Source organism: Cucumis sativus, chromosome 3, assembly GCF_000004075.3.
Source record: "Cucumis sativus cultivar 9930 chromosome 3, Cucumber_9930_V3, whole genome shotgun sequence".
In the NCBI taxonomy this organism is placed as follows: Eukaryota; Viridiplantae; Streptophyta; class Magnoliopsida; order Cucurbitales; family Cucurbitaceae; genus Cucumis; species Cucumis sativus.
Window position 1 is genome coordinate 12,826,080 of NC_026657.2, and position 15,275 is coordinate 12,841,354.

The 15,275-nt window shown below is 28.9% G+C and overlaps 3 protein-coding genes across 3 annotated transcripts; all 3 read right to left on the reverse strand.

Annotated features, from left to right (window-relative positions):
• Window positions 1-771: 771 nt before the first annotated feature.
• On the reverse strand, window positions 772-4,016 carry LOC101212555 (zinc finger CCHC domain-containing protein 9). Its single transcript, XM_031882948.1, has 5 exons — window positions 3,585-4,016; window positions 2,559-2,700; window positions 2,235-2,326; window positions 1,983-2,085; window positions 772-1,134 (listed from the first exon to the last, which is right to left on the reverse strand). Exons 1-5 carry the CDS (start codon window positions 3,885-3,887, stop codon window positions 977-979), a joined length of 798 nt encoding a protein of 265 aa, XP_031738808.1. The 5' UTR covers window positions 3,888-4,016; the 3' UTR covers window positions 772-976.
• A 1,021-nt stretch (window positions 4,017-5,037) lies between these two features.
• On the reverse strand, window positions 5,038-6,229 carry LOC101212311. The gene is made up of 2 exons (XM_031882143.1): window positions 5,522-6,229; window positions 5,038-5,424 (listed from the first exon to the last, which is right to left on the reverse strand). Exons 1-2 carry the CDS (start codon window positions 5,817-5,819, stop codon window positions 5,231-5,233), a joined length of 492 nt encoding a protein of 163 aa, XP_031738003.1. The 5' UTR covers window positions 5,820-6,229; the 3' UTR covers window positions 5,038-5,230.
• A 1,291-nt stretch (window positions 6,230-7,520) lies between these two features.
• LOC101216404 lies at window positions 7,521-8,865 on the reverse strand. Its single transcript, XM_004140728.3, has 3 exons — window positions 8,660-8,865; window positions 8,099-8,449; window positions 7,521-7,986 (listed from the first exon to the last, which is right to left on the reverse strand). Exons 1-3 carry the CDS (start codon window positions 8,724-8,726, stop codon window positions 7,784-7,786), a joined length of 621 nt encoding a protein of 206 aa, XP_004140776.1. The 5' UTR covers window positions 8,727-8,865; the 3' UTR covers window positions 7,521-7,783.
• Between the last annotated feature and the right edge of the window lie 6,410 nt (window positions 8,866-15,275).

The window sequence follows — 15,275 nt, forward strand, 5'->3', positions numbered from 1 at the left end:
CATAATAATAACACAACTCTTAACTTGCATCTTATCATTTGTTTTTGAGAAATGAAAATTGGGTCTTTGAGAAAAGAAGAAGGCATTTTTAAGATTGTATACTAAACAAGTTTTTTAATTATTGATTATTACGAAGAAACAAATACACACGCACACACATAATCATGTACGTACAATACATGTAGTCGTTAAAGAAATTGTATGTATATAGTTGTTAAAAGAATAAAATTTTCCACTCCCTCTAAGGACGTATTAAATTTTTGTCACAAGTCTTATTTTCATATTATATATTTAAATACTTTTAAGTACAACTTGGTAATGTGAAGATTTAAACTCTGAACCTCTTATCCTTATAAACATACAATTAAGTTAAGTTTACGTTGACAATAAATCTATATTTTTATTAGTGTAGAAAAAGCAACATAAAAAAAAATCATTTTGTCCTTTATAATAATTTAGTGACATTTTTAAAAATAATAAAATAAATTAAAATATTTATTAGCTACCGCAAAATTTTGAATTCTAGATTTCTATCATTATCTATCAATATCACTTATAGCATAACCAAAGCTATTAATATCTATTATTAATAAAATATAAAAAAATTATTATATGTTTAAATATTTTATCAAATTTACTATTTTTAACCTTTCTCTAATAATTTATGAATAAAAGACATATTTACTAATCTAATAAGAAATATTTGCTGATTTTTTTTTATTAAATATGAGATTTAAAGAAGAAAAAAAGTATCGTTTGTATTTTCGTTGCTTCCTCGAAAAAGTCATCAAATAATGAGCCTCCTTTTGAGACATTATCTGATGAAAATAAATTGCTATTAGGGAGGGAAGAGAAACGCTTATAAATAATAATGGGCCAACGTTCCAAAACTACCCCGTTTTCTCTTGTGTGCAAAACAAAGGGTCTTTACAACAAACACAAGAGAACAAATCAATTTATCTCATACAGCTATCAATCAGTCCATGAACTTCACAACTTTAGGACCCTTTTTCTTTCCCATTTTTGCATCTTTGATCTGCAAACTACCTTCATCAATCATGAAGTCATCCTCAAGATCATCACCACTGATTAGCTTCGTCTCTGGTCGTCTTGGCATTTCCACGTATCCAGATGCTGAGACAAGAAAATAAATAATTACTCATAATAGTATGTTTCGTTTCACCTTTTCCAGATATTATTATAGATAGTTTTAGCAGAAGTTAGTCAATCCAGAAGTCTTGGTTCCTCATTCCCAGTTATCTCCCACCCTTTTAGTCCACAAATTGGCACATGAGATGATGCTTTTGGAGTAGTAATTTTGAACCGTGACCTTTCTCCAGTAGAGCATCTTTTATAGAAACATCTGTGGAATACTATTTTTTTGTGTGTTCAAGAAATTATCGATGTGAAAACAAATACTGGCAAAAAACTTTGGAGTATTTTGACTGGTTAGAGTTGGCCTTAGGAAGCTTCATAATCATTTACTTTGATGAATAAATATGGTAGTAAAGAACAGCTGCAAACTCCTAGAAAAGGAATGAAGATCATGATGTCAATGTTATTTGATGCTCCTCCAAGTAGGCTTGACCGTGAGTGGGTGAAATGATATGATATCCTTAAGAACCAAAGGTCATGATTTCTATGTCTGACCCTCGTATCTCAGTCAAATGGAGATGGTTAGCTCAGTTATAATGACTTTGGCTTTGTTGTTCTAATCTCAGTTATATTGAGTTAAATATCTTCAAGAAAACTGTATAGACAGATAAGGAAGCTCTATTCTTCGATGTACATAATAACCCAATGATAAAGAAGGAATAATGCATATGAAGAAATTATGACATCTTTTTTCAAAATGGTTATAATTTTTAGATTGTACCAACAAACATGTCACAACAGCACACACTAAAAACGAAACGATAGAAACAAAGTTGGAAACTTACAAATAAAAATACAAATAAGAAACAAGAAGCAGGAATACTTACATCTGTAACCAAATACACCAGCCCTATCAAACACTTGGGTTCCTTTCTTTGGACAATCCTTAGCTAAATGTGTGACTTCTCCACAAGTTTTACAACAACCACCCTGCAGAATATCATCCAAGGAAATTCTTAATGTTGTATGATACAAGGAGACTATGGGCAAACCTAGAACATTATAGGGAAGCCAAGAGTTTGGTGTGTGACCATTGCTAATCACATGAAAGTTAAATATGTGAAGGTTAAACCAAATACCTTAGGGTAGATCCCGTGAGTATTCTTCGGACAATTCTTGCTTAAGTGTCCACTTTCATTACAAATAAAACAACTGGCGAATTTAGTTCCCCCTGCAGATCCAAGATGGAAAACAATACACATAATTCAGAAAATAAAAAAATAAATCCTTACAAGCTCCAGAGCATATGTATCACAAAAGCACTTCATTTCATAGGAATATACGAGAGGCATTTGGTTTAGAAAGATGGGAATACAAGTGCCTCAAGGAAACCCAAAATGAAATATTCTACATATTATGCAAAGCACTGATAAATATGAGTTTGAATTTGTAATAAAATTTACCATCTTGAAGGGGTTGTGGACAATTAGCTAGTGAATGTCCTGTTTCACCACAGTTATAGCATAACTTCTTGTCCACGGTCCCTTCATTTTTGTCTGGACAATTCTTGAGACTGTGCCCTCGTCTCCGGCAAAGCAAGCATATCTGTGAATGTCAAGTAACAGAGATGAACATATGACTCCCTTCAGCATGGCAATAATACAAAAAATTTGCTATTAATGTCCTTGAATGCAAAAGCCAAAAACAACCTTAAATTCAAAAGCATAAAGGAAGGACCATGTGCCTTTTTTTGGATAAGAAACAATTTCATTGATGAATGGAATATCCACAGTGTTACAAAATGAGCCCATCATGCTTTGTTTAAAATGATACAAGGAAATCTAAGTTGTAACTCGAGAACAGATGTATGTTTTTTACACCCAAAAAGTACTTTGAATAAAGCTGAACTAAGAACTTCCACAGGGGTTCTTGCTTTGTCTTGAAAAAATTTTGTATTTCTTTCATTCCAAATCTTCCACCATATAGCTCAGCCTAGCATAGAAAGAAAATTGGAGACTGCAAGAACCAAAGGGTGGAATAAACGAACAAATCACATCCTACCCCAGCAGCATATAAAGTTTCATAAACCTTTGTTTAACACCATTAACATGCCGTAAACAGAATTCCCACTTTGAAAGCATATCCCCATATTTTTCTTAAAAAACTATTTCTTTACAATCCTTCCACTTCCCCAAGAGATTATCATCACAGAGCTCTTCCAAATAATCCATGTCCCTCTATCCCCAAGGACTCTAACAATCGATTCCAAAGTGACAATAGTTGATAGAAGAACCCTAAGCATAGTAACAACTAAGTTAAGAAGTTTCCCTAAAATTGGAGAGCAGAATCCAATCCTAACCACTGTCACAGATACCACATTCCTTACTATAGTAGCTTTGAAAGAAAATCCTATCCAATGATCAAATTTTCCATGAACTGAGCAGACAGTGAAACTCCAGAAACACAAAAGGTAAAACAGAAAGACAGACCTTGTTCTTCTCCCATTGAGCCTTTTCAGGGCAAAGCTTAGCAATGTGGTCATTAGCTTTGCAGATGAAGCAGCTTTCTCCAGGCTTCATCCCAGGTACTCTAAGAGGGTGTTTCTTAAAACCCTTTTTGTGGGGTTTAGTTGGGTCTCTGTTTGAGTTCGATTCTTCCTTTTTGCGCTTGAATTTACTCTTCTTCTTCTTCTTGTCCGGGTCTTTCGGTGGCGTTGGCTCTGCTTTCGGGAAAAGTTCTGGGTGCTCTTCTTTGTACTTTTTCCGAGCAAGTCTTTGCCTTTGGTTCACCATCTTCACCTGAAAACAGGGTCCGTAAGAATCGGAAGGTGACAGCTCCGGTGAAATCCCGATGAGGTTTTCTCAACGAACGGCGTGACGGCGAGGTTTATGCGAACGGGTATAAAGTAAAAACTACATGTCGGTTTCTTCTCATTCAAAATTGGGCTGATTCATAAAGGAAGGCCCAAGTACAAGTCCAACTCTAATTAAGTTTCAAATCTCACATTTTATAAACAAATTTAATATTTCCTTATATGATAATTTGATATTAATCTTTTAAATCATAAATTCATTTAATTTTTTCTTCTTGTTTTTTGTTGGTTTGAAATTAATATTTTAGTTCCTATATTTTCAAATTTCTACCCAACATATCATTAGATTATTAAAAAACATATAATAAGTTCTTCACCTTTTATTTTTGTGTAAAGTAAGTTGTTAAGTTTTAATTTTACGTGCATAAGTAATATCCCATTTGAACATCTTTTAAGATTTTGCAAATTTATTGTACAAACAATTGAAAATTTACACAAATTTTGCGTTTATGTTTAATAAAATCGTTAATTTAAGAAACTGTTAAATATGTCTAACACCTAATTAAATATGAAATTGGGAGTGTCAGTATGTAATTAAAATTTAAACTCGATGTACTTATTAAATATCAAATTAAAAGTTTAAGTATCCATTAAATATTTTTTCTTGTATCGATCTTGTGTTTTAGTTTATATGTTGTTCTTTGTTATGGCTTCAATGATATGATATATTTGCATTCATATATCAATAAAAAATTAGCACTTACATAGCAATGTGAATTATAAATAATATCCTAGAGTAATGGTATAACTTGTTGGTAATCGATAACATAAAGTATTAATTAGACAACAATTAATAGTAAATAACAATTTAAACAGGTTAAAGAATATAAAAACTAATCAAATGACAATCAAAAGATAATGAACCAATATAAAAAAATTACTATAACAACAAAAAAAAATATGTAAATGATGGAATCACTTTTTCAAGCCAACTAAAATAATTACTTACATGTCTATGCTGAACATACATTCATTCAATAGGATATAGTTGATGTTAGGCATATTTTTTAATGGTTCAAACTGGATGTATTTTACTACTTCCAAATATAAATAAAGTAAGAACTAAAATATTTATCAAAGATGATTATTAATTTCATATAATACATAATTTTTATTACAAGAGGAAACCACAGTGAAAATAATGGAAAATAAAATGAAAAGGTAAGCATGGTGAAATGAAACCATGAACGTTAACCAAGAGAGGCATACACACCCATAGCTTTTTAGTCTTCTTCTTCCATTATTATAATTCCTTTTTTCCGATCAAACTCCATTTGGGGCCGGAGCAAACGACATAGAGTTGAACTGAAGTGGCTCTTGTGCGACAGCAGGCGCAATCGAAATCGAAGCTGATTGAATAGGTCCCGATGCAACAATCCCAGAACTTCTAATATTGGACATTTCTCTTGATCTCATATTTCCTCCTTCAGCATTACAAAGCTTTGGAAGAGACAAACCTGCCATTGCCAAAGATACAATGTTTATTAAGCTAACCATGGGGACAAAAAGAAAAGTACTAATTTATTTGTTTCGTCTCAGACTAGGCGTGAGTACCTTCAGCTGCAGCGAGATTGGTGAAAAGGTGGACGATATTGGGGCAATGGTTATAGCAGCGAGAGGAACAGAGGTTCTGAGTGAAACGAGTATCGAGGAGGGAATCGGAGGAGATGCCGAGGGTGTTCCTGTCAAGGCCACAACGTCGGACACACTTCTCTGTTTCGACTCTGTTCCTTAGTTTCTTCACTTCCATAATCTTTGATGTACGACATGTGAATCCTTCTTCTCCGTCGAGTTTCACTGTCTTTTCAAGCACACACCTATTTCCCCACCATGACACTGCAAATGCGCACATGTTTATCTCTAGATCTTCGCATTTTATCTTCTTCAGGCTTCTTGTTTTTCTTGATTCCCCTGCATCCACTCTGTTTCTGTTGGCCTTCACAAACTACAAAATTATTTCATACTTATATATTTGACTTGTGATTACTACACAAGGATTGCCATCCTACGCTCTAATCACAAATGAAACAAAATTGAGAACGTTGTAAGAACATTCTTTGTCTACAAACTGCAATCAAATAAACAAACAATTGAGTGTGACGTGTAAAAAAAATAAATGTAATCTAAATAGCAATTGCTTAAATATTTGAAAAATTACATTAGATCTAAAAAAAATTTAAAAAAAACAACTCATAACCTAACGGTAGTCTACTCCAGTTTTGTAAAAAACTAAACTCTATTATCATAATTTTTTTTTTTTTTTTGCTACAAACTTCTCTAAATATTTTAGGTTTACTCTACAATTTATTCAATTTTTATCCTTATATTTATAATAAATCTTAAATTTAGCAAATACAATAGGATAATATATTTTCAAAATTTATAGCAAACATGTTAATAAATAACAAAATATTTTTAAAAATCAACAATGAACTAACCGTTAAAGAAGAAGAATTTATACAGAAACAAAGATGGCAATTTAGGAGAAAAATTGTAATTATGCATTTTGGCAGAGATTAGGGAAAAGACTTGAGGGCACCAAGAAAGAAAGAAAGGAAAAAACTTAGAAGTATGGAGTTCTTGAAATGCTATTTACGAGCCCTTGGGGCTTTTATAGATGTTTGTTTGCATATGGGTCTATACATTTTTGGACGTTGGAAGGGACCAAATTTGAATCATAAATATGTACTTTTACTTTTAAGATTTCAAATTTTCAAATATCTAAGTTTGTGTTATACTATTGAACTAAAAAATGTCAAAACCAACTACTTGTTTTTTAATTAGATTAATTGCATATTTAGCCACCAAATTTTGACGTATGTATTAATTCAGTAGATATAAAATTAAAATTTAGAAGGTATAAACATAGGTAAATTTAAAAAAATGAAAATTTTGAACATTGAGGAAATTACAACATCACAGACTTCAAACATTAGAATTACTTAAGCTTATAATTTGACTTTTTTAATTAAGTTTGAATCATTAATACTAAAACAAGTCATATAAAAAGATGTAATAATTATGATTTGATGTAAATGTAGACAACTTTCATTTTAAACCATGTGCAGTGATGCAACGTAAGTATTGATTAATAAGTTTAGAAGATATTATTTCGATTATAAAACTTTAAACGTGATTTAATTATAATGATTGTAAAAGATGCCTATTGTTATCTTTTAATAATTAAAAGAAATACATATATGGATACTGTTTACTGATCTTTTGGATATAAAAAGACAATAATATTAATACCAGGCAGTCCAACATACGTACCATAACCTCTCAATCACATAATCAAATTGCATTCTCAACATGCATGTGTAAGTAAATGTAATCAAAAGCCAACCAACTATGTGTGCAATTGAAACTCATAGCAAAACTCATAGCAATTTTGATATACTTATGAAACCCATATTTACGAATACATCTATTTAATTCATTATTATGTTTTAAAAAAAATGAATTATTATTTTTCTATCATGTTATAAATAAAGACTGCAATATCTGTCATTGCTCAAATAATTGAAACAAGCATTTCTCATCAACAATATAATTATAATTAAACTTATTTTTATTTCATATGATATATATATATATAGATCCCATATTACAGTATAGAATAAGAAATGGAAAGGCTCCACCAACAACCACAATAGCTGATCTTTAGCCTTATTCCATGAAATCCACACTCTATCTATCACACACTCTAAAACTATACTACAATATAGAAATTCATATCTTCTATAATATAATAATTAAAACTCTCTAATATTATGATCGTTCTTTCTTTCTTTCTTTTCCTCCTTGTAAAGATGATCAAGCTCCATTCATCATGGGAGCCATTGCTGGAGCAGCTGATAAAGAGATCGCTTGAATCGGCCCTGGTGCAACTGCCGGTGCAATTGACAGAGAAACTGGTCGAATGGGTCCCGGTGCCACAATCCCCGAGCTTCTAATCTCCGACATTCCTCTTCTCGCATTTCCTCCTTGAACTTCACACAACTTTGGAAGAAAAACACCTACAACAAAAATTTAAAACACATAATAATGTTAAACTTAAATGACTGTTTACGTTTTTTTTCTTATCATTATTATTCAAAAACACTTCGTAAATGTTTAAGCCAAAGTCACCTTCTCCAGCGGCCAGGTTGAAGAAGAGGTCGACAACATTGGCACAATGGTTGTAACAACGAGAGGAACAAAGTTTGCGAGTGAAGCTAGTGTCTAGAAGGGAGTCAGATGAGATGCCGAGAGTGTTCCTGTCGATTCCACAACCTTCAACGCACTCCTCCGTTTCAACGATATTCTGTAATCGGTCGGCCTCAATCTCGGACGTCCGACATGTGAATGCGTCTTCTCCGCTGCGTTTCACTGACTTTTCAAGCACACACCTTTTTCCTGACCATGAAACTGCAAATGCACACTTGTTTTTCTCTAAACTCTCGCACTTGATCATGTTGCTGTCTCTTGTTCTCGAGTCCCCTGCATAAGCCATTCCCCCCATAAAGTGGGAAATTTTTTATTTTATACGTTTAAACTTTAAAACAATAACAATAATATTTTCATACAGATAAACAAAAATATGTGAATAAACTTTAAAGGCGTCTTTCTTAACAAACTTCAAAAGTTAAGAATATAAAAAATAAAAGCTATATGCCATTATTACACACTAATCAAAACTTATAAGCATACCTAATGTTATTTGGAAAGAGAGAGGCAGAAGAAGGAGAAGGATGAAGCCAAATGTAGAATAATTCATTTTATCAAAGCTTGAAAAGAGAGAGAGAAAAATGGAGGTTAACTAATGGGATACTTTAGGCAAAAAAAAAGAAAGAAAAGAAAAGCTTAATTAGCCTTTATATTTGTTTGTGACCCAAAAAAATTCTTCTTCTGAGGGAATCAAGAACAATGGGGGACTATTTATAGATGGTTTGAAAAAGGGACTGTAGAATGGGAAAAAGAGAGTGAAAAGAAAAATATTGGAATTTTTTTATATGTAGGGATAAGGGTTTTAGTTTTCCAAAAAGAAAATAGAAATGATATTCAAAGTCAAAAGAAGTAGTTTGATTAAATTGTGCTCTCCAATTTTATTGTATGTTAATTTTAAGACTTTGACTTCAAAGACCGTCGGATACGTTCTTTTAGGTAGGTGATGTTAATTAATAAACGAAATTAATTCCATACCTCAAGAATTAGTTGGGTATTTAATTATACATGTGTTCATGAGTTTGAAGTTTATATCTACCTAGTCTCTAAACAAACATTCTGGTTGAAGAAGAGAGTGAGTGTAATTTTTTAAAAAAATATTATAATCATTTTTGCCAAATTAGTTTTATGATTAATTATATTTAACTGTCACGTCATTTTTTCGTTACTTAACTAAAGATCAATTTGACTTCAAGAATCATTTAAAATTTTCTCAAATCTCGAGAACTAAAACGTTCATTTTAAAATTTTAGGAACTAAATAGACATCAACATCGAACCTTACAGATCAAAAGTGCATTTTACCCTTAATAATATTAATCTTCATGACCCACTCTAAAACAATAGTTACAGTTTTGTTTAATGTTTCAACTAATTCTACTTTTATTAAAAAAAAATTTAGTTTAGGTTTAAATACTATTTTTTTGTCCCTAAATTTTCAATCTTATTCTATCTCATAACTTTTAAAAAATGTCTATTTCAATGGGTGCACTTTTAAAAATAGTCTATTTTAGTTTATACCCTTAAAACTATAAGGTGATTTCTATTTTTGGATAACTAGGTTGTAATATTAGAATGTCTAATAATATGAGTTTTTAATTTTTAATTAAACCTTAGATTTGGTAAATTGATGTTTTATAAAAAATATTAAAAAAAAAACTCAAAAAGTGACTTTGACTACTAGAATTTGATTGTCACCACTTTGGTATAGTGTCATTCTATCTCAATTTCAACTAATGTGCTAAATACAATTCATTCACATACATATTATTTAGTATCTCAAGTTTGAGATATTTTGTGATTCATTTAGGTGTTTTTTTTCTTTTTCTCCCAACTTCTTCTTCTTTTTTTGGTTTTATGATACATCTTGAAAAATATTTATCTGTATTATAATTACTTTATTTTTCTAATTTATTTTACCTTATTAACATCTAGATAGTTTTATTTTATTTTTTTAATCTACTCAATGTTAATATTCTGATTAGCTTCAAGATTTTAATTTGAAAAGAAGATAAATATAGGGTTAAAAAGAAGATGCAAGACATTTAAGTTTGGAAGAAAAATAATAGTTTTTAATTTGGATTTATTTCACTCAAGAGTATTTGACTATGTTTGCATAAAACATTTATATAATAAATTAACAAAAAATTATTATTTATGAGTTTAATTAATTTGATGAATATAGAGCTTAATAATTTAAATATAAGAATGGACGTCATCACTCCGGGTAAATAGTTAATTAGTAGAATTCCAATTAGAGCAGAGACCAAAATGAGCTTTCTCCAAAAGTTGGATTTTATAGTTTTTATATATATATGTATATATATTTGCCATTTTTTTAATTGTTTTATTTATTTTGATGTTAAAATTTTATAAAACAGAGGCGAAAAGGGTCGCTTGTTTAAAGTATGGAGAATAAATCTTAATTATTATTTAGTTGAAACTTGAAAATTTACCTTCCAATTCAATTCATTTTGTCAATTTTCTTTCAAATTTTTAACTTCAAAGCACGTATGTGTATATATCTCACAGCCAACCATACATATAAGATTTTAATAAATTAGAGGTTAATTGCAACCGTTAATAAATTACAAAAGTTGAACGACAAATTTTAAAATTAGAGATCATAAATAGTTAATTTTTATTTTCTTTTTTTATTTGTTAGTACAACATCCGACCTCTTGGATTGAAACGTGTGGCAAGCTTAGTTTGGTTGCATTTTTATCGTTATTTTCTATAAGCTTTCTGTCTAATGTATTTATCTCATTTTATAATGTTCAAAAATATCTTTTTTAATTTTTATATATCTTTAAAGTTTACTAGTACATTTTAAAAATAAAAGTGATACATAAAGAATCAAATAAACGATCTATAAAACATAAAATATTGATATATTCGAAAATTAGCCATAAAAGAAAATAAAAATTGTAATTTTTGAATAATGATATCAAATCATTAAAAAGTTTGTTGTCAAATGGTGATTAATTTTTCTTAAAGTAATTATTGTTCAGTTTTTTTAACAAAATCAATTTTGGTTGGGAGAGACTGATTAACACTTGTTTTTCTTTCACACTTACACAAACTTTTCTTAGCATTTCTAAAACTGAAATCACTCCTAAAAGCACATTATGTTATTCATATTTTAGAATTATTCTTTTTTTATAAGAAAAAAGTAATATTAAAATTATTATCAAAGCAACCATTAACTCTGACTTGTGCACCAAACCCTAATTATAAAGGGCTCAAGTATAGTCCTAACCATATAGTAATGAATTATAAATTCCATGGAAATGGTCAACAACGAGGCTTCCATGGGCACCACAATCCAAATTCCAAATACAGTAAGGTCAATGACACACCATTAATGGCGGCAAAAATATTTTTAATTTATAAATTGCTTTCTCTATTTTTCCCACTTTTTTTGATGAATTTCTAAGTTGTTTTCCAAAGGAAATTATGAGTCGACATTGATGGCTGTGGCTCCCATCTCCCATTTTTTCCTCCCACACAATCTAACTAATTTATTACTGTTCTACTTCAGCTTATATTCACAATGTAAACTTATTTTCATAATAAGAACCTTGCATTAAATCATTAATATTTATGGATTATATATCGTATTTTTAAAAAGCATTTCACCTCATACTATAGAAAAATTTTCTAAATCTTTTCATACAGATCAATATCTTTTTAGTACAATATAAAAAAGTGAAGTGAGTATCTTTAGACCATCAATGTTGGGATTGTATTTCATAGTTTTCATATTTGACAATTGAAATGAGTTTAAAATCTTAAATCCTAAGTAAGTTTATAGTACTTTTCTTTGTTTACCAACTTTTTAAGTCAACACTTCAAAACTCTTAAAAAAAAAAAAAAAGGGAGTGAATGAAAGACCGATGGGATGAGGGTTGTGGAAAAATAAACCATCATTTTTAGTGTTTAACCAAAACTTGAATAGTATAAAATTGATGAGAAACATAAAAGGAAAAATTATTAATATTATGTATCATTGGAAATATCCAAGAAATTAACTTCTCCCTCCCTCACATAAAATGGGAAGAGTAAAAGTGATTAAATAACTGTGTAGCACATAACATGAGTTAAAAGACTTCTAAACAATATGCTTTTTTTAGCTTCTCCTTGAAACTCCATTCTAGAAGTATACAAAGTTAGACAAATAATTGGACACAACAAGATCAATTTGACTAAGGTACATCTTTGATGGAGAAAATTTTGGAGGTAAATAAGGGACAAATTATGTGTCAATTCAAATTTATAAGATGTGTTCACATATATATAATTATTAGAAGGCATAAATCACTGTTGTCTCATCTTCAACAATCAACATGGTGTTTACAATTGGTCGAAACTAGTGTAAGATGAAATGGAAAAAGTATATATTTTATTTGGACAACTCTCATATGGTTACGTATATTCATATATAATTTATGATGTATTTTTTTCATTATATGTACTAATAAATTTGGTTTTTTTGTAAGGTTTACATCAAATGAAAGCAACTTAAAATGATTGTGTTTAGAGTATGTAATTTAATTTAATTTTTGGTATCAGAAAAATCAAAATTAGGAAGATGTAGTAATTGGAAAATGAAAGAAAATAAAAACAAAAAATTGTTGGCTTTGTTAGGAAGGGATTAAAGGACCAAACACCTAATTCAATAACAAATTTTTCTTTAACTTTTCTACATAGTCAAATGAAAGTACTATTCCAAGAAGAAAATGTTGTACCAACCAAGTTTCATGTTTTCATCTATTTATCTCCGATTTGTTCATGCAAAAATATAACGTTTTTATGTGTAATATACTATTAAAAAAATCTATTTTTGAAAGTATGTTCAAATATAACAAAATAAACTAAAATATAGTAAAATTTCAAAGATAGATATCGGTAGATTTTTGTCGATGTTTATAAGTGATATCGATGGATACTGTCATATGACTTTTAGAAATTTTGTAAATATTTTCAATTAATTACCATGTGAATACAAAATTATGTATAAAAGATTAATTTTTAAGTTTTATGAATGAGTATATATAAGTGGTGAATTATAAGAGATAATTCAAAATTAATTTAATGAACATTTTTAAAAGTAACAAAATAAATTAAAATATTTACAAATTATAGCAAAATTTGTTGATTCTATCGAAGAATATCACTAGCTATCAAATGTTAGGGATAGAATCTGAAATTTTATTATAACCCGTAAATAATTTGACATTATTTTCGACAATTTCCCTTAATTCAATCATTAAACATATTTTTACATTATATATATACTTTTTTTTCTTGTGAATCTTTAACATTCACACCCAATAAAAAAAATTAAAATTGATATGGATAATTTTATAAAACTAAAAAAATTGTGTTTCTTAAAATTTAAATTGATAAGATAGATTTTAGTTCATGAATTGAGGGTGAAGAATTGAAAATTGTATGAAGATATTTTTAAAGTGATCAAAATGTAAAATATGTATGGACACAATTATGAACTCAACCTAAAGAAAAATAATAATAATTAATGGTTCTATTTAAAGTAAACAAAATTGGTGGCCACTGATTACGGGGCAAACTCAATTAAAGTGAGAGCGCCATGGGAGACATTTGAAACTTCAATCTTGGACTTTTTAATTAAATTCATTTATGTACGTTTATTACCTTTTTATACTTATATTACAAATAATTATTTGCATAACCTTCATTATGACTCATATCATCCATGTATATAATATAATCTTTTTTTTTTAATTGTTTTAAGGAATGACAATGTAATTATCAATGTATGGTTACATCTCAACTAACCTAAACACAACTAATTTAGATATATATATCTTCCACACGTTTGAATCTATTATAAAACAGAAAGAGGGAGATAACGAAGTTGTATATCCAAATCATAATGGTCATGCCTATATTATTTAGAAATGTAATCAATCAATTTGATAGCATTAACTATATTATATTTCAAAAGGCGATACTTAGGTGCATTATTTATGCATTTCATCCCGTTACTTACATACACATAAAACATAAAATATTTACATGAAAAAAAAGTAAGAAAACTTTGTCATGTGACAAACTATATGATTGGAAAATTTGATAGAATACACAAGAATAATTGAACATATCTTAAAAGAGGCATGTGTTTTCTACTTTTTTGTATTGGTCCATGTTTACCAAACCGTAATGAAATTTGGTGTAATCAAAATGAGTTACATAGATGGGATAAATATCAACTATATCACAAACATAATTAGTTTGCTTTGTATTGAGTGTACCTAGAAGTATAAATCTGCTATTATTATCGTTATCGTTACCATTGCTAACTCAATGGTAACTGTAACTAAAGATAACAATAAACATGTCAAACTCATGATTATTGTACTGTTATAGTAACAATATCTATAACGGTAATTAAAAGTTGATGGTAGAATTTGTCTGATTTGAAGGTAAAAATTTATTATTTTAAAAACAAAGGGTCTTTTAACTTATATAGTTTAAATTGCTATATGATATTACACGAAATACCCAAATTACTAATAAATGAGCCAGTATATTACACAAATGTATGACTCAAATTACTTTAATATTCTATTATTTAATTGATTTATAACAAATATCTAAATGAAAAAAAATCGTGTGATATAACTTTGAAAAGAAGTGGGCTCAAATTAATTTAATATCAATTTATATTATTTAATTTATTTATAACAAATATCTAAATGGAAAAAATCATGAAATACAGTTTTGGAAAGAAGTGAAAAATCTTTCATTATTTCCTTCTACGAAAACGATATATTAGGTATATTTTAGATATTCGATTAAATAGGCAAACAAACGAAAATCTAGTTTTGAATGTATAGTATTGTTGTATATAATATGAGGTATATATATACTAAAACACGGAACATAACTATTATAGATTGCATATATATATTGAAGTATAATGTAATCAAATAGATTGCGGATATATTAAAGTATAATGTAATTAAATACATTAATAAAGGAAAAATATGTATGTATAATCATGTCGTGTACTGCTGTTTTAGTAATATTTACTATATAAACAAATATTTTAAATGCAA